The sequence below is a fragment of the Vidua macroura genome, chromosome 7 (assembly GCF_024509145.1).
Source record: "Vidua macroura isolate BioBank_ID:100142 chromosome 7, ASM2450914v1, whole genome shotgun sequence".
Classification (NCBI taxonomy): Eukaryota; Metazoa; Chordata; class Aves; order Passeriformes; family Viduidae; genus Vidua; species Vidua macroura.
The window spans coordinates 33,644,397-33,668,820 of record NC_071577.1 but is presented as its reverse complement, the minus strand read 5'-3'; the positions used below and the strand labels follow the sequence as shown (position 1 = coordinate 33,668,820).

General features: G+C 38.9%; 1 protein-coding gene across 1 annotated transcript in view; it reads left to right on the top strand.

Annotated features, from left to right (window-relative positions):
• Positions 1 to 24,424, top strand: part of NCKAP5 (NCK associated protein 5) — a 347,717-nt gene that overhangs the window by 194,022 nt on the left and 129,271 nt on the right. The window contains exon 6 of the mRNA XM_053982988.1: positions 23,416 to 23,506. Coding sequence (XP_053838963.1) covers positions 23,416 to 23,506 — 91 coding nt within the window. The remainder of the gene's footprint in view (positions 1 to 23,415; positions 23,507 to 24,424) is intronic.

Genomic DNA, 24,424 nt, shown 5'->3' with positions numbered 1-24,424 from the left:
GAATGTGAATAGAGGTAGGTAGATATTCTGTGATATATTTTTTGGCTCTCTTTGCACTTACATAATTCATGGGCATACATTAACATGCACATAAACCAACCTTTCATAATACTTCAGAATCTTGTCTTTGTGCTGAAAGACATATGTGAATATAGATTGTAACAGTCCCTGTGGCTATGGCTGAAGAGAGGAAGTTGCAAGTGGGGAAAGTAGATGTCTTCCAGCTGAGGATGAATGTGGCAGCTGATGTTGGAGTAAGTTATGTTAATACATGGTTAACATTTAATTTGCTGCCTGCTGTCATTTTATTAGGAGTTCTTAAGCAAAAACTTTACCCTGTACAAAAAATCATATCTCAAATACTACTTGTGATTTTGCACGTGAGCCTGATATCAGTACTAAATATCTGATATTAGTTTTTTTACGTTGTGAAAAACCTCCCACTGATTTCAGCAGAGCTTCATATTTTTCTTGTGCAAGTTCTTTGCTGGTTACACTTGTAACATAAATGCTAGTATCAGTAAAATTACAAGAATTACTTTTATTCAAATCTTCTTGGCCATTTAAAAGCTTTGCAGCAGCTTTTTGATCTCATATTCCTTATGATAGCAAAGTATTGAAGATCTCTTCCAGTAACCTGGATTTGCTCATTGTAGTTCAGGCCCAGTGCCTCTGCCACTGGGTCTGTTCCATGGGATGGCAATGTAGTAATATAGTGAGAAAGTCAAACTCTGTTGTCTTGTTTCGCTTTTTAATGAGAACTTCTCTTTGCTTTTATTGGAAGAGGACACTTTATCCTCTTAGAAATCTGATGTGATTAATTTGCTAGCGATGACTCCCATACATGAGAAATCACAAGCAAAATAAACACCAAGAAGGCATGTGGTAGTCAAATATGTTTTTACTCAGCATGTTCTTTGGTATTATCTTTATTTGTTTCTTAAATTTTTACTTTGCTTTCCCTTTTAAATTCCTTTTTTTATTTTTGCTCATCCTTTAAGTTACATACTGATGAACAGCATCTACATACTTAAAAATAAACAAACTGAACAAAGCACAAAAATACACTCTTGGGAGAGCTTTAGTCTTAAGCTCATCATTTCATATGATGCTGTTTAGTAATAGACCAACATAACATGAAATTGTACTTTATTAACTTGATTTTACTACTGAACATGTTCTACTGAGCTTTGTTACTTTATTATGTGACTTTCATGTGTATTGGGCTAGTGACAATTTTCTTAAGATACCCCAAAATTTTGTGTCCTATCTTCTGGGGATGTGTAGATCTAACACTTGACAAGTGTATTTCTGTCCACAAACTCTGCCAGCATCTAAAGAGATGTTTATGCCTTTTGCTGTCATAGAGAAACCTTGCTCTCCACACACATTCTCCTTTTGCTTTAAGGAAACTTTTGCTTTATGGAATTGCACTAATATCTCTCCAGCCAGCAGTGTCTTAGCACAACCATGCTTGTCTTGCCTGTTCCATGGCCCTCCCCAAGCTCCACATGGATGTGTGTGTCATTCTTCCATACAAGGGTAAGAGGACAAGAGGAAATGTTATGCAAATTACATATGAAAATATGTCTGCCATAGTAATGTTGAGTCTTCATCCTATTTATTAGCTATTTCTTCTTGTGGAGGGAGAAGATTGTGCCTAGTTTTCCATTTTAACAGCTCTAGGAACCTCTGAAAGTGACAGCGAAAGAAACAGGTTACAAAATTTCAACAGATCAGTGTGTGCTTGGGCATGGAAACTGGTCACTAAGACAAGCCTTATCTCCAGAACTGATCAGTGGATTTTGCCTGCTATCTGAAGCACCTCACATTAGCATCTTTCATGCCATAATTAGCATTAATAATGTGTTTTGCTAGAGCTGAAATGCCTCACTGAGCTGCATGCCCTCTAAATTTTTAGGAGTGTCCCATCCATTTACTGCTGGAAACTCCTAATGGCTCCATGGTGTCTCTGGGTCAGTCTGAAGGAGTTGCAGTCCTAACACAAGGTCACTGCAAGAGTCCTGTACCTGTTCCTCTTCCATTAGTATTTCATGAGCAGGAAAGGAAAAGAAATGAAATGTGTTTCCCAGCTTATCAGAGCTGTGAGGGGAGTTGCTATTAATTACTGGAACAGAGTGATAATATTAATATCTTTGCCTGGCTGCTCCTGCATGCACAGTGTCATATTAAATGCAGTAAGAAAGCATTTGCTGTCTTTAAGAAACACAGGCATGAATTAGTTCCGCTTTCTCTGGGCTTTGTAGGTCTGTTGTATAGTTGGAATTTAATATAAACAAGTAAAGGAATTTCAAGTAAAATAAAAATACACCTGCAGAGGGAACAAAACCCCCAAAATAAGGTGCACAAGTTCCCACTATGAGAAAAGTGCTGCTGAAGGATGATTAAAAACGTCTTCATGCTGAGTGAGAAAGCAGCCAGAGCTGAGGGTCAGACTGTGTCACTTCATAGAGCTTTTGTGTGTAAATGAGTGCCACAGGTGAACTGCTCAGAATTTGTCTTTTGACTGTTTGGAAGAAGAAATGATGGTGTAGGGGATGCTCTCCTTTGACCCCTCAATGAAAGCAGCACCTGAGTCAGAGCTGGAAGACACAGTATCTACGCAAGGCTTCGGGTGAGGCTGGCTGGCTGCTCTGCTGTCCGTCAGGAGGGACATGTCTCCTGCCTGGCACATGAATGGCATCCTCATGGGAATAGTCTCTTTTCCCCTAAAGCTGGTGTTCTTCTAGAATTAGTTCCTTTTGCATGGGTGTGTGTAACTGTGCAGTCACTGGAAAAAAATTGCCCCATGTCTCTTCTGCAGCTGGTAATTTTGAGATTATTCTTGTCATTCTTCAGAGTGGCCGTGGCCAACCAAGTTCCAACTACGGAGCTGCAGCACAAAAGGTCAACATCACCTTTCTCTCCCCACATCATATGGTGGTTGTGACCATGATTTAAGACACTTTCAGTTCTTGGTAGAGGTGATAGTTGTATTCAAAGTGCCACCACCAGAGTCTGATGTCTCTAGTGCTGCTCTCCACCCTTCTAAAATCACACTCAGCTGTGTCTCGGGTGTACAAGCTCACTTATGAATCCAGCTTACAATGATCTTACTGATGAGGTTCTAAATTGTTCTTGGCATGGCTGAACTTTCTCCTCTATGAGTTGAATTTGGCCAAAGGCATAAAAAAAAAAAAATTGCTACAGTGTTCCAGCCTTCTGTATTATTGTGTGCAATCTCATTCTGTCATGACTGCTGATAGCAAGGAAAAATCTTTTTCTAAGTTCTTATTACTATGGCATATTAAGATGGTATATGCATTCAGTTGTAGCCATGTGCTAAGGGAGACTAGTCTCATAATACATTTAAACTGCAAAAGCAAATAGTATTAAATTATTAGGAAATGAGTAATCTGTAAGAGTATACAAAGCATTACCAAAATGAGGACTTTTAGAATGTTAAACCAAGGTATGAGCAAAAGAACTTGAAACTTTATTTTGAAACCTACCCTTTAGACAGCTTAGACAATGAAAAATTATCATTCAGCCAGGGAGAGTTTAAATAGCAAAGAAAACTGAGATAAGATTTACCAGGCAATTGATGGTCATGGCCTGATGCCACATGGTCCTGACAGAATGCACAATTAACCTTTTTGTTTTACTATGTCTGCTTCAAATACCTCCAAGGTTATAATATTACTCTGGGAAAATGAATTTGAGTGACCTACAGCTAAGTAATGACATGAATAGTAACAAGAGATTGCAGTGAGGAGATAAGTATTCCTGCTCACCCACTGAACCTTATTAACTATGTATGTTACAGTATTCTTGGGGCAAGTACTTGGTTAACATCTCCTTATTTTCTCACAGTTTGTTACAGGGGGTAATGTTAGAGCTTCACAAAAACATTACTTAAGTACACTTAGCCATCAAACAAAATTAAAGCTGTTGTTTCTACTTTGCAGTGTGTTGCTTTCTAAAAGTATTACAAACTTTTCGTGTGTGGCAGTGATGCAGATCTGGGAACTTGTGATCTGTTATTGTTCCTCATAACTCCCCGTGTCACTGGGGAAGATGCAATATCTGAATTTCTGCCCATAAGCAGTGGAGAAGTTGCTGTAACTATGTTGCCTTTCTAAAACACTTTTTTTTTAAATTCTTGTAACTTGAAAGACATACTCTCATATCACTTTCTTCTTCTTTTAAATAGAAGTTATTGCTGTTGCAAGGTCCTTGCCTTGGAAGTGAGGTTACATCACTCGAAGCATCAACCTCAGTCTGGTTGTGTCCCACTGAACTCAGTCAGACCTCCACAGTTTCCTCACCTGCTCTCAGTGTCTTTTCCATGCAGGGCAGCCACTCTTGTGAACACCAAATGTCCCCCTGACACTTTTGCAGGAAATGGCAAAAATAGAACTTGATTATTCAGCCAATGTTTTAACTAATAAAAAGTGAAAATTGAGGATAGGAAAATGAACTGAGAGCCTCCAGACCAGAGCTGGCCAAACTGAGATTGAGGATCTGGGTTATACAGCATGTGGGCATTGATGATTTGGAGGAACTGATGACCAAGAGTGAAATATTCTGGGATAGTTTTGTCTTACTGCTATGTGAATACTAGTCTGAAAATAAAATAACTGTTTTTCTTGTTTTTCTTTTCTAAAGTGAAATTTCCTATAGCTGAGTGAATGAACAGATGAATAATTTTTTGGGAAGTGTCTGTTGCGACTAATTTTGGGAAGCACAACACATGGGCAGTGCTCTTGGTGATGCTTCTCTGAGAGAGAATTCCCATTAAAAAGTTGGTGTTACTAACACTGTGTTTTAAATAAGGATTAAAAACAAGATTTCCAGATATTGCTGATTCCTTTTTCAGTTGTTTCCTCGGGCTGGAAAGAGCTCTGTGCTGACTGCCACTGAACCCCAGGATTTAGCTGTGTCTGACTTCACAGATGTGCTGTTGTACAAAGGGCTCCTGCTCGTGCCTCAGGTCTTATTACAATTGTTGTCATCAAACCAGCAGATTTAATATGGTAACGATTGTGATGTTCCGAAAACATCCCTAGTAGTGGAAAAAGAAGCGTATTTTGGCCTCTTCAGGTACCAAGATTTAAAGAAAAAAAATCTATTTAAGTGCTGAAAATTTTCCCCTAATCACATTAATGTGTCACAAATATTTGCTGTTCTGTAGCAGTTTGTTCCCGTGTTACAAGAATTACCAAAAGAGAGAAGCAGAGTGTTTAAGTTAGGGAGAGGAAGATGTGGAAAGGGAGAAGAGGAAAATATAACAAACATGCATGAAGAACTTTGTTGTGAGCAACATTTGATTGTAGTCTTGCTTAGGGCAAAATAGAAACACATTGCTGTTTAATGTATTGCAGATAGGCAGTATACCAAAGTCAGCCTGTCGATGTTGAGGTCAAAACATCTTTTTCTTCTTTATTGTAGTACTCTACTTCTTGTAGCAATCCAGAGAACTTAAATTTCATTTTCTTTGAGGAAAACTGTGGGGATAGCATCCCCACAAGGTAATGTGCTATCCTGAATGACAAGGAGGAGGCAGGAACGGAAACAGAGATTTCCAGCAGTGTCTTTCTCTTGCTTGGAAGATCAGATCTTCCTGACATACAACTGCAGAACAGGTTTATTCAGCAGCATTTTAATTGGCTGTAATAACTGATTTTTCTGAACCCTTGGAGTGGATGGGCAGCCTTTGTGATGGCTCATCATAAATGTTGACTTACTGGTCCCATTTGAAAACAAACTGCTGAGCCATCTTAATGAAGCTGTCCTGCACTGTGCCCATGTTCCAAATAATTAAATTAAATTGAATATGAGTCCTATGTAATTACAATAAAATTTATTTGATTATATTCCCCGAAAGGAAGGTAGATATAAAAGGTTTCAGTAATTTTAAAGCTCCTTGCAGTTTGTAGTTCTTACGTCTCTGTTAATTGTGAGTTTTGAAAAATTAATGATATTGGAAGTATTTCTGGAGTGCTTATGTCATCTTTTATCATGATTTTTTGGCAATATCCACTTAATTCCAGATCCTATTTATTCTTTTCTGAGGATGTTTGTGTACAGTGGGCCTGGGGAAGGTTGTGTAGCAACCTGTGACTGCAGACTGGGGATGGACCAAAATCAGGCAGTTTTTTCCTCTTGCCTTTGAGATCCTAAACATTTTTAGTATTTTTTTTTCTTACCATTCAATTGATTGTAAAAGTGAAAGCTGAACAGAGAAGAAAAGGAGTCACCCTCTTAATGCATTTTTGTATTGGTCATCAGTTCTGCAGTGCTCCTTTATGGGTAATATCTGCAGATTTCTGTTCAGAATGGAACATATGGAACAAAACAAGTCAGAGGTTAAAGAAGGCTGTTTAGAAAGTTGTGAATTACTGTTAAACTGATGTGAGTAGTTGATTAAATTGTTGTGAATGTGTAAACTTTGAAAATTTGTACTCCACTGATAGTTGAACTGGACCCATAATAATATAGTGATCAACAAAGTGATAATCAAAGTAAAACTTTAGGATAATGCAGAATAGGCCATGAGATAATTTCCTGGATAATATGTTACTGAATTCTATTAATAGATTTTTATTAAGTCTTCCCTAGTAACATATGTGTGCATTATCTGGTTCTAAAGTTAGAAAAACATGGCATTAAGATCCCAAATCTTGCTTTTTATAGTGAATATGCTGTTAGTGTAATAGATAAAAATAAAGTGCAGTAATAAGTTCTTGTAAAAGTAATGCTAATTCTGAGATACCATTTTCTTAACTGTTGAAATGGAAGCAACCAAAATATTTAAGGAAAACTGTCCAGCAGAATTTTTGAAATTATATTCATGGGAATGCCCTCTTTGCTATTTTTTCCTTTAATTGAATATTAAGTTCACATGAAAACTTGGGCTGGCTCCAGATTTGAGTGAATTAAAGCTCCCTATCATGTCTGAGGCAGCATCAGCACTGGACATAATCTAGCACAGGGACTGAGCTTCTGCAGAGATTTAAAAATAGAGCACCAAGGAGGAAGCCCTGGAGCCACACTGGTTATGTGCACGTGTAGTGGTGTAAATAACATTCTGTCAAAATGACAATGAAACTGGATAGTAGCAAAGGTAAAACGAAAAAATTATTCTTTAAAAAAACAAAACAAATGAAAGCACAACCCACCATCTCCTAACTCTGCTCAAATGCCACCAAACTGGGCCCATTCAATCATCCAGCTCTAGCTTTCAACTTTTTTCCCATTGAAGGAAGATGAGGACCTGATCTGAGCTTTTCTAAAACTTGTGTTCTAGGAGATAGCCTGAATTAAGCAATTATGTCAAAAACAAAAAAGAGTGGCTTTCTCTCTGTTATTCTTGTTGCATGATGAAAAACAAAGACCTGAATGCAGCCATGCTCACCAAAAAAAGTCAAAAAAAGAATTAAATATATTTAATGGAATTAAATAAATTTTCTTTTAAAGTAAATTTTTTCTGAATGTGTTTTTCTGTCAGTTTTGATATATGCCATGGGTGACAGAATTATTTTACCCTGCCACAGGAAGGCATGCTGCTGAGCATAGGTACCTGCTGGAAAAAAGTAACAGAAATAGACACCACTGGGTGAATTCCTACTTATTCATATTACTAGGTCGTATAAAAAGTCTGTATACAAATGGGATTGGAAATTCTATTGAAAGGCCTTGGCTCAAAGGAGGATTTCATGCTTCTTTGGAGGATGGAATAGTTTCAGCAGTAGCTGAAAGAAGCATTTGCTTCTGGTGGTACAGTGTTTTGAGAAGTCCATGCTAGAGTGATTTGCTGTATTTTTTGTTTATTTTTTTAATAGGCAGTTTATATTCTCTGGCCATTGCAGTTCTGGTTGTGATTCACAGTGCTGTCCAGATGTCAAATTTATCTTGCAGAAGTGAAGCACTACTGACCTTGTGTTTGTAGTTCATAAAACTTTTGCTATCAATCGTTTATATATTTGGCATTTTATCTCAATTTTATGCAGTGTGTGGGCAGAAATATATAAATTTTATATGAGATGACATTCATTAGTATATATACTTGAGAGTTTTAATAAAGCATGAGTGTTGTAATTCAGTATAATCTGTGCAGTCTGCATGGCTTGAAAACCTCAAGCAAAATTTTTCATCCCAAAGTAAACATGAGTGAAAAAATAGACATCGATACATTTTTCCCATGGTATTTTAAAAATAATTAAAAGTTGGAACTGGCTGTTCTCTAGCAAAGTTTAAGTTCAACTTCAATAACTTGAATAGATTGCAATTTTAAGAATATTTTTCTTGAAAATCAGACTTGCACATTTATAATACTTTCACATTTATATATTACTAGACTTTCATATAGAATGGGAAATAGTATTTTTTTAAAACTGATTTTATATATGGTTTCCCATATGTATGTTTGGACTCTGAAGGTAACCTGTTCATTTCTACTGACAAATGAAATATCTTTATGAATGTTAAAAAGTTATTTTTTTTCTTATATTTAAAATGCAAGTATTTTCAACCCACTAGAACATTACATCATCAATGTCATTATATTAGATCCACACTGATTATAAACTTCAAAGCCCAGTTCAGAAGTGCATGATACTTTTTTTCTCCCAAACAATGATAGTTGGTGATTCTGTATTAATTTATTGGAGAATAATCGTATTTTAAATATTGGGATTACAGAGCAAAGTTTAAACCAAACCAGGGAGTTGGTATTGGGACTAAATAAAGGACTCAGATGTAAAACAATGGCTTTACATTACTGAAGAAAGTAGGAGGCTGAGTATACTTGTTGTGGTTTGGTAACAAAGGGCTGAACTGGGATGTGGATTTTGTTCTGACTAAATTATTTACCAATCACTGAAATCTGAAAGGAAGTTTGAACCCTTCTGGCTGACTGTCTCTGGGCAACTTACCCACTTTTCCTGTTCCTTTCATTTTCACCAAAAATGAGAAAGTTTTAGGACAAAACACAGAATGTAGGAAGCGCCAAGTGATTTTGGATGTCTTTTTTTTTTTTTTTTTTTTTTTGGTTGTGCAAAACTGAGGCTTTAGTACTGTCAGATATTCTACAGAATACAGGGAAATGGGATTTTTATATTCACAGTTGAATACTGTTGTTTATTAAAGGCATGTTTGTGCTGGAGGTACATTCTCTCTTCAGATAACTGTTAATACACAATCTCTTAGGTCTATTAACCATTTTTCAGCCCTTAATGCTAACATTTAAATTCCTCCAGTTTGTATGTGTTTCGATAATGTTTGTAAGCAGGTGCTTGGAACAACTCTCTTGACAACAGCCTCTGATAAATAATAAATAATACTCAATAGTAAAATGAGGTGATTACTTATGTTTTAAGCTAACAATAGCTTTTTTCTCTTGCTTTAATTTTTCATCAGTGAGAGACTGAAAAACTTGTTCCCAAATGAATTAAAAATCCAGAAGCTTTCCACTTGTTCAAAGAGTTGTGGATCTAATCTATCACAATCAAGATGTATTTGCTCAAATTCTAAAAGATTTGCCTTTAACAAACAGTGTTAGGAGTGAAACAGTGAAAGTGATCACCCTGCCAGTTAAGGATTTGTCTCTCTTCCTCCCATAAGACTGTTTTTCATTTGGAGATGCATCAGTGTAAATATCAAAACAAAAAAGCCTGTGTGAAGAAGAACGTGGCCTTTATTGTAAAATGAGTTGTCATATTCCTTCAGCAATTCCAAATATTGTTGGATTTATAATTTTTACATTTCCAAAGAGTTAAGTTTGTTTTTCTAGCAGGTTTAGTTAGTGCCATTTGCAGCCAAGCAATTTCTCAGAACATGCTATGTGTTTAGTGGCTTCAGCAGTGAACTAGGGTTTGAGATCATGAAGATTAAGGAAATCTATTACACTTTATTGTAGTATTCTGAAATTACTTTGAAGTGAATCATTAGCAATGAGCATAACAGAGGTATAAAAATACTGGGCTAATAAAAAGATTGTCAGCATTCTTATTTTATAAGAATCTTGAAATAAAAATGCTGTATAGAACACACTAATGCAGACAAATATGAACAGACAAAATAGAACAGACAAATATGGATAATTTACAAATTGCTATTATAGTAGTTATTTTAAAAATAAAGTGAACATGTGTGATTTAAAGTAATTCAGTTTCATTTTAGTTCAATTTTACACTCAGTGCCAGCATTGGATGTTCTGCACAATGACATTGCTTGCATTTGTGTCAGGATTGTCTCTGCTGTGAAGGCATGTCGAGGCTCACCCCCAGATTGGGGTGACCCTGGGTGGAGGTGAAGTCTCTCCTCCAACCCGGGCCTTCAAAGAAAGACTCAGTAGTCTTCAGTCGTCCGGTCTCAAGGCAGTTTATTGTGTGTTATCTCAAGGCACACACACTCCCTGGCATTCTCTCTGACTCCTTCTCCCTCTGTGTCTCTCAGTCTCCCTCACCCAAGGGGCTGGTGCCATCTTTTATATCACACATTACGTATTAAATGTTTATAGTCTTTCCCCAGTGCCTATCACCTATATTGAACAGTGACTTTCTACTCTAAACCAATCTGTGAGTGCCAACATCACCAAGAACGTGGAGGATAGGAAGGAGAAAGAAGGAGGACAGGGCACACCCAAATCCCTCCATCTTAGAACTTCTGACCCCCATGTACAAAACTCAGACCCCTCTGTACAAGGCTTAAAACCCCCCTGTACAGCACTTAAAAATCCTTCCTTTCACTTTGTAACTACTTCTATTATAATACCTAAACTTTTGTGATTTCTTGTTCTTCCTGCAAGGTTGGTAAATTGTTCCATGGGTCAAATTCAAAACCACAGGGGTTTCTGGCTGCCTGCCAGGGTCTCAGAGGCTTCTGACCTGGACCTGGAACATCCAAGAGTGTCTGAGGGACACCTTGGGTTCCGACAAAGGCAGATTGTCCCACTCTACAACCACTGCTCTGGATGTGACTTTTTGCAGGGATGGGATTTTAGCCCACTTGCTTTGTTCTTCCCTTTGCCTCCTTTTGGCTCTAGAGCCATGTAGGCTGGCAAGATCTGCTTCCCTGAGTGCAGCCCCCCTAGGGAGCTCTGACCCATCCTGGGTTCTGTTTGCTCTGTACAGAACCCATCCTAAGTTCTGTACACCCTGCCCTCTCTGCCCACCTTGGCCTCTCCAGGTCACATCTGTCATAAAATCTTTTTTTCCTTAGAACTACAGAACATTGAAACCTGAGTGAATTTTTATAATTGTGTCATAAAAGAGAGCTTGAATTCACAGAGCAAGCAGGAGTCTGAGATGTCTCCTGTGCCCACAGGTTGGATTGCTTTTGTGTAACTGCCTGAGAGTCCAGCTTTTTCACCTGCCCGGCTGTGAGTATAAAAGGATCTGACAAACCTTCTTCTCCCATTATGGGAATTCCCCTGTCATGCACAAGAGGTCCTGCCCTATGCAGTGTTTTTGCTCATGATGAAGGTAAATGGTCCTTCCTTTCTGAGAACAAATGGAATATTTAAAGCTTTGGCACTGTGAGGTGCTGCTGTTCAGTGCTTGACATTCATTCCCAACACATCCAGCCCAGCCTCTCTTTCCTGTATCACTGTGACTTTTTTTGTTGTTATTGCCCTTTTCCCCTCCTGGACATAGATCTCTAAATTGGTTTGGTAGAAATCAGTCTCTAGCATGGTAATGGTGTGTTATAAGATAATGATAGTTTTCTTTCAACTTTTTATAATGTTTAATTAAAGATTCAAAGGGATCTTTTTCTTTGTGTTGATTCTTGTTTAGAGGGGAAAAGAAGTCCCTCAGGAGAGCCACTAAATAATTTCTTAGCAAGGCAAGCTTGTGAGGCTTTGTTTCCACCAAGTGAGATAAAATACAGCCCGTCTGTTCACTTAAGTCACAAAGGCCCTGACTGTATGGAATGATCTGTTGAGTTCAGTGGAATGACTTGTGATCAAAGTTAGGCAATTTTGCAATAATTCATGCTGGCACAGTTTGAAACTGGTAGACACAGTAGATTCTAGAGTCATCTAATTTTTCTGAATTATTCTGACATAAACTCAAAATCTTGCAAAATGCTGAACCTCTTGGTATTTCTTGAGGTTCTCATAATAGACTGCTATATCCGGTATCAGTTCTTGTATACCCAGGAAAAAGAGTGCTAATCTAGTTCTTAACATAAGAATTATATTTGCTGAGTTGGATTTTGAGGTACTTTAACATAAATGTGTTTATTCCTGAGGTGATCTTACATTTTTGAGATAGCACAAATTGCATGGGTAAGGTGACAGTTTGTAGTAAACTAGTGATGTTAATATTACACCTAATATTATTTTTTGGAGCTAGAAATATGTGTTAAATATGCTCTGTTTGCTGTTCCTTGGTTAAATTTTTGCCTAATGAATGCATCAGCCTTTTCTCTGCAGCAGAGCTGTTCCACTTAGCACATGTTCAAAAGGCTGAGGATCTGTCCCTTGAAATGAAAGTCCGTGAAACTTTCTATGGTTTTTATTCCGAGGGATGATGGAGTATGATCTGCTGTTTGGGTGCATGAAAGTTGATTAAAGTTGTATCTTTGTGGATCTGTTCTTAATGCTGCTTGTGAGAGGTGAAAGCACAGAAATGAAGCTCTTGTCTTTATAGAGCTGGATGGCAAAGATTTGCATTTCTCAAAGCTTTCCTGTTGTGTCAGACCTGATCATGGAAACAGCCTTCCTCTTCAGGGGAGAGAAGGGAGTTCATATTGAGGCTTTTTTCTGATGAATCTTTGATTAGTACTTCACTGGTATTTATAGTCATCATAAAGCTGTTATGAAATAGAAACTGTTAACTCAATTTTCAGAGGGAAACTCTGAAACAAAGCCACAGAGGTATCCTATGACAGTGGGAAGTCTTGAAAAGAGGCTTCTTGAAGCATTGGCTGATGTTGGCTGATTAACTGCTGGATCTGCCTTTCTGAAGCAAATGAGTTTTGAGCTGATTTTGTTCTCTGCTTTAGATATTATGGAAAAAAGGAATCCTAAATAGTTACGCTAAATATTTTTACAGTGGAAAAAAATCCCTATAGAAAACAATAATGAGCTTTGCAGTAAGTACTGCTTTTACAAATGACCTAACCTTTGTTTCATTATAGTCATGTCCTGTGAGAAGTAAACAGGGTAATGTTCAACTGGTGCATTATTTAGAGATTTTTGGTGTACATTTTGAAAGCTTCATACAGGGCTGTGCCCACAGGATTCCCATTAAACACGATGGGAGCCGTGTGGCTAAAATCCTGCAGAGCTGTTTGAAAATGGATCCCGTGCTGTGCTGAAGATAAATGATTAAAGAATGAGTGCATGAGCATGGAGGAGGGAGTGATGTTGTAATTCTCCACTTAGGGCTGTAGTTGGACTGAAAATCCTTCTCTAAGCCCTTCTTAAATGATCTCCTTTTTCTCAAAAGAAATACCAATACAGTACAAATGGTTAAACATTTGCACCTTAGAGGGGTCTAGACGTCCTTTCACTTCTCTTTTCTTTACATTTAACTTTTTTGTTACACTTTTCATTTTCTGTCTTCTTACTTCTTGCTTAAATTTTTCATATAGCTTTTTTTTTTTGTTCTCAAAGTTCTCTTACATCTTTTACGCTATGTTGTCTTTATTTCTGATCCTCATGTCTTGTATTGTTCTCTTCCTCTCAATTCTCTCCTTTCTTTATTCAAATGGGAGCAGACGGTAGTGGAAGGACATCCAGGCAGCAAATATTTCTGTGCATTTCAGTGCAAATCCTACATACAGAAATGTTCCCCTGCATTTACCCTGTCTGTCTCCAGGATAATCCAATTCAAAGAGAAGGGATTCAGTAGTGTCAAATTTGGCATTTTTAAGCTGTGTACTCCTTTTGTCACACCATCCAATGGACAGTGGCTGTGACACAATACTGTGTTTGGAAAGATGGTGGAGTGCTTTATGGAACTTAACTTAGAGGCATAAAACTGTCCCTGCCTTGTTTGTTTATTTGTTTTAATGCAGCTGTTCCTTTTCTTCCTCTTGCATTTCATTTATACCTTGATATTATTCTTTTTCCCTTCTTTTTCTTATCTTCTTTTGCTTTTGGTTTGCACACATACAGAAAGGGAGAACATGAAAAGTTTTAGTGACAAAATAAGTGTCCTGGATTTTTTTGTGACTGGTTCACAATTAGTTTCGTGCAGCTCTTGCTTGTTGGTATCAAAGCTGATGGTGCTGTTTATGACACTACTGCAGCACTCTTGTGTGCACTGTCATGTGTTTTTATTGCCTCATTATCAACTGCTTGGTTGTAGAAAAGCTGTCAATATAATTTTAGAGAGGCTACCACTACCTAATGACACAGGTAATTAAGCCCTTGGAGAGCATTATTCTGACCATATATTACTTGTTTAGGCTGTTTTGCTCTGCTGCTGTGGTTTGGAAATCTAAAGCCACAAGGCTTTCATTCTGGCATCTGACATGACCTGCTTTTGTGGGTGTTTTCTAACCACCTGAAAATCAGACTGCAAGAGTAATTATTTGTATATCCGAGGTTCCTTTAGTAGCAGATCTTATATTGCTGCTTACTGCATCTGTCCTGCAGAAGGATAAACTCCCTTTGAGCTGGGCACCAGCTCAAATAGGAATAGGAATCTGTGTTGTTCCAGGCAGTGCTGCAGGAGATCTGCCTGGAAGAAGGCATTCCTTATGCTCAGGAGAAGATACTTGGCATTCACTTTGTCCTGGCAGTCACTTTGTATCTACTTTGAGGCAAAACATGTTGGAAGCATTTTGTTTATATATTTTTCATTCCATAACTTGGTAATTTGGAGAGCATAATGTGGAGGGTTTGTCGTGTGAGGTGGTGCCAGTGACGCAGAAAAGGGACATCAGGGCATCAGCTGCTCCTGAAGACACTTGATCACAGCTGGTCAGCCCAGAACTGCCTCATACCCTCTGTTTGGAATATTCTTGAAGATCCAAAGCAAGCTCTCTGCTGAGGAGAAGGCAGGAAAGACAGATTTTACATATACCTACAGCAGCACATCATCCCCCTTGGAATTAAAATATCATATCATTATTTGTAATGCAAACGTCTCTGGGAGTATTCCTACACATTTCATCCACCTTTGCTGATCTTATATTTAGAGGTTTTCACGAAGTCACAGCTGATGTGAAAATCTCAATTTTTTACTTTGTTTATTGTAGTATTTTTGAGCTGAAATTTGGAAAGGCTGAAGTCGAAAAATTCAAAAGCACTTATATTTATTAAGACTGCCTATTATCTCTTTAAAATTACTTTAAAGCAAATCTCATAGTTGGGAGCCAGAGCGTTGTTTCTTTGTGAGCATCAGAGGTGACCCATTTTGGGAGAATCTAAGTTCAAAGTTGGAAGTTTCCTCTTATAGCTGGGTCTTGTCTAGTTACACCTGCAGAAGTTTGGGCCTTTGCAGTTGGCCATACAATGTCTGGAAGGGGCTGGAACTGTCACGTGAATTTGATTTTTGATGTAAAATTTAGATTATTGAGCCAAACTAGGAATGGTTTCTTGAATTTATCTTTTTTTTTTAGAGTCCTATTGACTCCATTGGTAGTTAGTTTTTCAAAGTCCTTAAATTCACAAATAACATTGTGACATTATGCAGAAATTTTTGTGTGAGGATGGTCTTGGTACCTCCTTGAAGCTGTGACTCAGAATTGAACAAGAGCTTTTTAGTTTTGAGTGGCTGTACAATTCTGTAAGTAACTTAAAACAATAGTTGTTGGTCTGAATCAGGGTCCTGATATGCAAAATGAAGTATGAGTATTTGGAGGAACTGGTAGATATATCTTTCCATTCAGCTAAACATTTGCAAATATGGAAAAACAAATGTTTGTTTAAAATGTAGAAAAAAGAAAAAAGTAAACCCCTACCATTATTTGAAATTGGAAATATTTGCAGTCTGTTTGTACAGTTGCCTGTAATTTTTTCTGAAGCTTTTAGTTGTGACTATTTCTGGTGCCTCCAGCATGAATATCGTTTGAGCTTATGAACATATGTTTAAGATGACACAATAATTAACTTTCTGTATGTGCCTCATTCTATCCACTTATGGTTAATGAAAATATCTTCTGTCCTAAGGTCCCAAATATGCTGCTGGGGACCTGTAGGAGGGACAGTCCTTCCAGTTGAAAAATCCTTTCAATTGCTGGTGAGCAGTTTACTGCAGGGCTTAGTCTTGGGCTGGATTTTGTTCCTCCATGCCTGTAACTTACAAAATCATATGGAGGGCTGGTGATGGAAGACACCCATGCAGTCCATATGGCATTTGTCTATCTGTCAACACAGAAATAAACATTACCCCTGATTTCCATTGCCGTTCAGAAGCTTTTTGCTGATAGAAGTTTGAAGAGTGAAATCCATATGACTGAGAGAGACAATGGAAACACTTCCAACATTTCCTGGCTCAGATGGTAGTTAGAGCAGTTTCAGAGAAATGTCAGGCCTGCCATTGCGTGATAACAGAATTCAGACTTGTGTGGGAGCACTGATGTGCCAATGCTGAGGTCTTTCAAAATCCTACCCTACTTATCTGGTATTTTAAGAATACCTTGAAAATTTCCACTGGGATCAGTGGCCAGTGGTTCAACACAGTAAAGGTTGTGCTCAGTCTTTCAGTTCTGTGTAATTTGGAGTGAGGGCATGGTCCAGGGGACAGAGAACCTGACTGGGCTGTCTGCTTTGGGGAAGGATCCTCTTCTACTCGTGTGACTGCAGCTCGAGGTCTGTTTCACCCCAGCATGGCCATGCAGTCATTGCCTTCATCATGCACAAGGTACTTGTGGTGCTCCTCATCCTCAGAGAGCTGCCCTAGGGGCAACAGGTCAAATATGCTTTGAGTGTGTTTTGGAAAGAGGGGTTTGTATGAATATGTGAAAAGAGCATGGCTTGTGCAGTTTGGATTTGCCACTAGCAAATGCCACAGGGCTGAACTGCCCGGGGCCTGAGGACAGGGTGGTGATGGTGCTGCAGGAGAATGATTCCCCTGGATATTTCTGGATTGATAAGCAGCTGTGCTAATGAACAGAAAGAATACATATAAATTATACATTATGTGTGCATCTTTCTGCTGCTGTTATGAGGGATGTTATTACTTTATTTTCCAACTGAAATATTAAATGGGGATATTGAGCATTCTGCTTTGCCCAGCTCGCTGCTATCAGACTTGTACTAGTGCTGTATCCTAAAAAGAACTAAAAACCCCTTGGGGTTTAAAGCCCCAGCATTTCCCATCTGTCAGTTCTCTTTTTAAGTTTATCACACACCCATTTGCACTTCTCTCTCCCTTTTTAATCCATTTCCAATACCTAAATTCTTTGTAGGAGGTTGTGTTTGTCTCCTGGGCTCCAGCCCTTGAAGCCATGGGCCCACAGCTGGCTGCAGGGGCTCCTCAGGAGGGGCATGGGGGACACCAGAGCTGGGGGTGGCTCATCCTGGGGACCACCATGGCTCACACACGAGGGAGGCTCTCAGGGGGGCTGCAGGACACTGCACAGTCTGGAGAGGAGCCTGCAGATCAGGGGCAGAGCTGAGGAGAGCAGGCAGCCATGTCTGCTCCTAATGGGAATCCCTGGAGACAGAGCGGAGTAAGCAGCATCTGCAGCTGAGACAGCCCCTAATTTAATTGAAACCAGGTAGAAGGACAGACACTCCTGCAAGGATGCAGCGAACAGGAACTGCTGGTGATGAGCTTTTATTTTCTGTTACATCTTGTAAAGCCACTTCCATATTTTCCCTGTTTAACCCGATCCATTGCAAAGCTTTGAATGGAGTGATGAGGGAAGTGAGATGCAGGTAACCCTAAACCTGAACTTCAGAATTACTAACAAATAGGGAAACAGATTTATCTGGGATCTGAGAGAAGCTCTTTGTTTGGTTGGATTATGAGATTGGAGAGGGAGCTGGGAAGCTTGGACAGAGGTACAGAGTTCTGTCACAATGCCAGACAGAATGCAGTCTCCAAAGAGACAACCAAAGTCCAGCTGGTAAAAATACCAGCTGGTTCACAGGTGAACAGGAGCTAAAAGAGCTGAGAAACCACACGGGAACCTGTTCCTTTGTCTTGTGATCAGGTGGTAGGAAGGGCTGAGACAGTTCAAGGAGCTAAAACCAGACCACATCTCCAGGAAATCTATAACTAAAAAGAGAAGTTGGGAGACTTAAATAGGAGAGAGACAGGAAGCTTGACTCTTTCACAGAAAAGAGCTGGAAAAAAATATCCTCCTGAGAATTTTAACTACACTGAGAAGTAACAAGCTGAAGATAAAGAAAAAGTTGAAATATAAAACTCAACAGCTGCAGTGGGATTCTGTAGAAACCTTTGGATACACTCTGTAACACTAAGTCAGAATCAAGCTGAAGGAATTCTTGTGACATACATTTGAAATAACCACCAAGTAGTGTCACATCAGCTTGAGGATGTTGAGAAGGGAAGGTGACAGCACCTAGCAAAAGGTAGCTGCCAGCCTGTGGAAATCTGGAAGGAAGTAGGTCAAGGGGGAAGGGGCTGCAACTGTCATCGACCTTGTAGTGCTGAGCAGCTCCGTGCTGCCTGTCCCTTGGAGGGAGAGCTGCTCTGTGGGGATGGCTGAGCAGAGCATGGGTTAGGAGAGTGTTTGTTTATGGCAGAGCTGGGAGAGGCACACAGAGCAGCTTTTCTGACCATGACACTGCGGTGGGATGGCACCAAGGATGTGCCTGCCTGTGTTTCCTACCAGTTTTCTCAGGACCATCACTTTCACAGGTGATGAAAGTGATGGTCCTGAGAAAACTGGTAGGAAATTTAGGAGCTTAATTGCTCAGTAGTGATGCATCAACCTCAGCAGGGTCTGTCCAGCCTGGCCTGGCTGAAGCTGTGCTCTGGCACTTGCTGGGAGTGGCACCAGCAGGGCCAGGCAGGAGAGGGAGGCAGCAGAGCTGTCAGAACCACAACACTGAGAAGCATTAAAAGCAAGTCTCCAGCAAGGATACAGATGAAGCTTCCTCTTGCAGCCTTGGACACATGAGCATCTGTGTGCTGCTCCCTGGGCAGGGAATCAGGTTTCCTCCTTTCCACAGGTTCCTGTCTCTCCCTTGGCCAGAAACACACTCAGGGAAAAAAAAAAAAAAAATAAATTACTGTCCATTGCAATTGGATTAATTTCCTGGTGTTCTCTCAACAGCACAGGACAAATTGTATATTTTAAGTGTAGGAATGATTTTGGTTCAGGAGGAATTGCAAGAACCTGTGGATCATAAATTCAAGTCCTCAGCTCTTGACATGATGTGTAATTAATTTCGTAAATGAATCAATTGTGGCTTAAAACTGGTTGTATTTCTCATCCTGTTACTCTACTTGGTAGGCTGATTCAGAGTCTCACTTTTTCACTTACTAAAACCATTTTAATTCCAGCCTAAATGTATTTCTAAGCACAAAATACAACTTGTTTTTTCAATCATCTGCCTTAGGTTGATGTTTTCTTTCACACTTTACCTTTTTCTCACTGATTCTCTTGGGTAAGTCATACCTGGCCACTTAAACCCTTGGTCTCTTAAGTTTAACAAAATGTTTAGTCTCTTCTTGTGGCACAGACTGTCATTTCAAGAGCTTCAGAGCAATCCCTTTTGTGGAATCCTCTCTGGATAAGCCACTCCTGAACACTTGTGGTTGTAGTTGTAAATATCTTCCACATGGAATCTTGACAGTGCTTTCCACAGTAGCATTAATATTTTACGTTACTTAAAGCCTTATATTTCAAGAACAGATTCTGGTTTCTGAATGCCTCATTTCTTCTTCTTTTTTGTGCTTTGAGAAATTTATCCTTAGGTTAGGTCTGGTGGAGTCTGTTCCCCTAAATAGCATTTTGTCAGAAAACTTAAGGAGCTTGTGTTGAACATGGTTTTCATTTATTTTCCACTTAAAAAAAAACCCCTAATTTATTAAAAAATAGAAGCTGAAAGGAACACACTTGAATTTTAAGAAAATGACAATTTTCCATTCAAATGACAGATGTAACAGAAAATTTAATGGCGCTATGCGAGATGCTTCAGATGAATAGACAGTAAATAAAATACAAAGGAGAGGGGAAAATAAATGTTCTTAAATAGTGCTTGAAGAATGTAGACTTAGAAGTGATGAGCTTTAGAGACTGATTTTTCAGATTTTAACAGCTTGCTAGTTACATAAGACACAGAGAATCCTTGGCAAAGCAGTCCAGCAAGAAGGCAGAATACACGTGTGGGGATAACTATCCTAAAATAATCTGGAAGTGCTGGATATTGGACTGGGTCCAGCTGAGATATTAGAATCAAAACCAAGAGCAAATAACCTTTTGTGGTTACGAGAATGGGGAAAAATATAGGTCAATGTGTAGAAATAGCCTTTCATAAAGCTCATAGTTTTTCTGCTTCACTTCAAAAATTTTTATACCCTTTGGTGGCCTTATTCAAGGAGCAAAACATGGGATCCCAAGCTAAATTTATAGAGGCTCCATTATTTTTGCATTCTGTAAATAGGATTTGTAGTAAATTGCTCTGGCATGTGTTGTCACTGAGGAGAGTTTTATAGATCATAAGATAACAATAGCTTTTCAATTAAGGTGCCATTAATTCATGCACCAGAAAGTCTCATTCATAAGAAACAAATCTTGATTATCCTCCTGTACCATATTTGGTCCTAAAAATGGAGAACTGGGATGTGAATGAAGAGCTGCTCCCAAACTGCAGGAGCACTGGCCATCAGAGCTTTGCAGTGAATTTGACTGCAAGCATAATTCACTTCCCTGTTTGTCTGAACCTAATTTTGTCTTCTTTTTCAGATGTTCTATGGCTACCCAAAGCTTATAATACCTCCCAGGGCTGGTTTGATAGTGATGAGACCCCACAGTCTGCTATGTCTGTGGTTCAACTTAATGGCTGTAAGCTGCTACAGAATTTTATAATAGCTGCAAACAGCAAAACCACAGACGTTTCAATTGCCTTTAACTGAGCTCTTGGTCATGTTACAAAAATTACGCTATTGCTTAGAAATCTGGGTGCTCATGGGACGTGTTTCTGATTGCCACAAGAAGCTGAGTGCTTGCCTGTCCCTGAAGGGCTGTTCAACAAGGCAGGACTGTGGTCCAAAATAGATTATCTGAGTTTGACTGAAGGTTAAAGGACCTCTTGAATTTAAGAATTCATAATTTTCCTGAGCTGGTTTAAGTGATCATAGTAATATGCAACTAGACTTTATTTTCATTAATACTCTTAGGTCTAAATTGAAAAACTGTGATTTAGTGCTGGTTGATTCTAATCTCACTCCATTTTTGTTTATTTATTAATTCAGAAGAATGTTGTGGAGGACTAGCACTGGAACTGCATTTGCATAGATAAACACAATAATTAAGAATGCTATTACACCATTAATTTAAAAATGAAATGGTGGGCATGTTAAGAAATTAAATCTTTCTGTGAGGACTGCACAGGAATTTATGGTGTGGACCAAAATGATTTGTTCTTTCATGTAAAAGGCATCTGATTAAGGTCAGCCTATGAGCAGAAATGGTTCCAATCTGCAACTGAAAAATTCCACCACTGTCTGCACTAGAGATTAGAGCTGGCTTGATTTTATGCACATTTGGTCAACAGATGGTCAAACTATTCTGTGGGCATTCTGGCAGTGTAGAAGTCTGCACATCAATGACAAAAAAACATCACAGGAATAAGTAGAATGTCAGTGTTCATCTGAGCAGAATGAGCACCCAGTGTCAGTTTCTTGAAAAGTAGTGTAGTGGGCTGACTTGAAAGGAGAAAACCTGGAATAACATCACATTGTTGCTTAATTAGCCAATGCCATTCATTCTGATGAGACTGAAAGAACAGAAAGACTATGAGGCTCATATAAAAGATAATGCTATTGGCCTTTGGCCAGAGCAGTTAGCTAATATTTTCTGTCTCGCTGGATTGTTACCTTAGAAATAAACAAATATAAAAAAGATACACTGTGAATAATTCTTCTGCTCAATTTCATTTGGAAAGAATACTACACAAAAGTCATGTTTCTCTAAACACAGTAGAAATAAACAACAGCAGGCAGTCCCTGGTCTGATATGCCCAGGAATACTGGCACCTTCTTCAAGGTCACTGTTTTGCTGTACAGTGTAGCTGGCAGTATGAGTTAAGGTATTCCTTTCTCTCTCCTGATTTTGCATCACCCTTATGCCTGTGCCATAGCAGTTTTCCCTTCTCCAGCCCCTATTCCATCTGGGCTGTTTTTCCAACTATCTCAAGAGACTGAGACTGCTTGAAAGGAAAAGAGCAGAAAATATGAGAGGGAGAGAGAAAAACTCTCCCTTGCAACAGGGCTGAAGGAGAGGCTGTACAGGGGTGAGAATCTGTGTGGGGAGAAATGCAAGGACCTTTGGCTGAAATTGTCACTCACCATTTTCTGTTGTGAAACCCAGTGTCTTTGTTGTGTCCATCACTGCTCCTCTGGTTTTGATCCTTTTCCTCCTCTTACCCATAGCTGAAACCAGCCCTACTCCCAGCCCTGCTATTTGTGATCAGCCTTGGTGATCTCTCCTAAGCCCATGGGATTTAATTTCTGATCCACCTTGAAGGGGACCAGTGTTTCATAGGTGGTTTCCCTTTTTCCTGTTGTGGGAAGGAGCAGAGCTCCTTGTGAGCAGGCTCCATTCAGCAGGGTTAGTGTTATTACCAGTTTAACATTCTTGATGAATGTGTGTAGATCAAAGATGACTTTTGATGGTGCCTATGAACAACAATCTAAAACAGAAGTGCAAACCTTCCTCCTTTAACTGATGGAGCTGAAGTTGGTTGCACTGTCCTGAGATGGTGGTACCAGACTGGAGCCTGCACTGGCTTTTTACACCTGATTGAAAGGGCAGGGAAGGGTGAATGTGTTCAGCAGCTGTGCCCCTGTGAAGCAGGGCAGTGGCACAGAGTGCCCCACAGCACAGGGAGTGATGGCAGTGATGCCATGGACAGCCTGTCTGAACTGCACACACCTCACTGTTGGCTCAAACACAGCTGTGGGGGGGGGTTTGAATCTGACTGTTCCTAAGTGGCAATGATCTTATTGTGGTGGTGTTTGCACTGGTAACAAGGTGATGTCTTTTGCACACATTTGGTTTTAGTTTAGTAACAGAGCTCGGGTAGGATTTAAACAATGCAGCTAATTACTGTGCATATTCAAAAGATAAAAGAGTGTCCTTAATGTGTTATTCATAACATGGAGCATGAGAACATTATAAGGCTAGGATTGTCTTTAAATATTAATTTCATGGTAGCCATGGATGCATTAGGCTCTTATAAAGAATAAAAACACTGAATGCAACTGTTAAATTTTTTCCATGCAGTTGACTTTTATAAATATTTTTATTCTCTAGAATGGAGGAGACAGTGAGAAATCTGCTACAGAGCCAAGGATCCCCAGGCCAGCATGGAGAAGGAACTGTCAATATCATGAAGGTATATCAGGTATTAGTGACTTATTACCTGTTTTTTTTTTTTTGTGATAGAAAAGTTATTGAAAACAAAAGTCCCGCTACTGAGACAAATGTCTGGCATCGTTTCCTCTATTTGTTTATTAATTATGAATACTTGTAAGGGGTAGTTGGTTCAACCTACATTTTCCCAGGTGTTCTTTCAGCAGAGTTTAATGTTTTTCACTTCTATTGTCCTTGTGTTATCTGCTGTTGTTGCTCCTCATAGTTCACAGAGGACAAAGAAACTAGTTTTGAAGCCTTTATTAAAGCACTTAATATTTTAGGTCATATGTTCCAGCATCTCTAGTAAACATAGGTGTTTTTGACAACTTAGCCTTCAGATTGTGAGGGATAATTTTACCACTCATGTTCTTATTGGGTGTGGGGATGCCTATTAAGCTTCACAATTTCATATTCCTGCTTGTGGTAGGTCCATTTTATCACTCTCACTAGGTGAGGGTGAGAGAGAGAGTGTCTCAGGACAGAATTTAGGAAAGAAAGATTTTAGAGGTTTTTCAAAGGGAATCAGGTCTGTTTGTAAGACAGAAGAGTTTTACATTTTCCTAACAGACTGTTGCATTCTGGAAACAGTGAACCTGATGTGGTGGAAAACCTTTTAATTTAGGAATCTGGAAACAGGAGTGAGCTACATCTCAGTTAATCAAATATCATGTGCATGAATTCTTAAAAATATCACTTAATGAAGTCAGTCTTGTGCTGTATCTTCTTAAACAGAATAAGCATTCTTATAAAATACTGAAATAATATATTACTATACCAGGTAGTGATCCAGCAGATAAAACACTTTTCAAAAGTTTAAGTGATATTAGTTCATTCTTACAGCTGATGGATCAAAAATACAGCAGTATAACTAAACAAAAATGTATATTAAAGAGTATTTATCACTGTA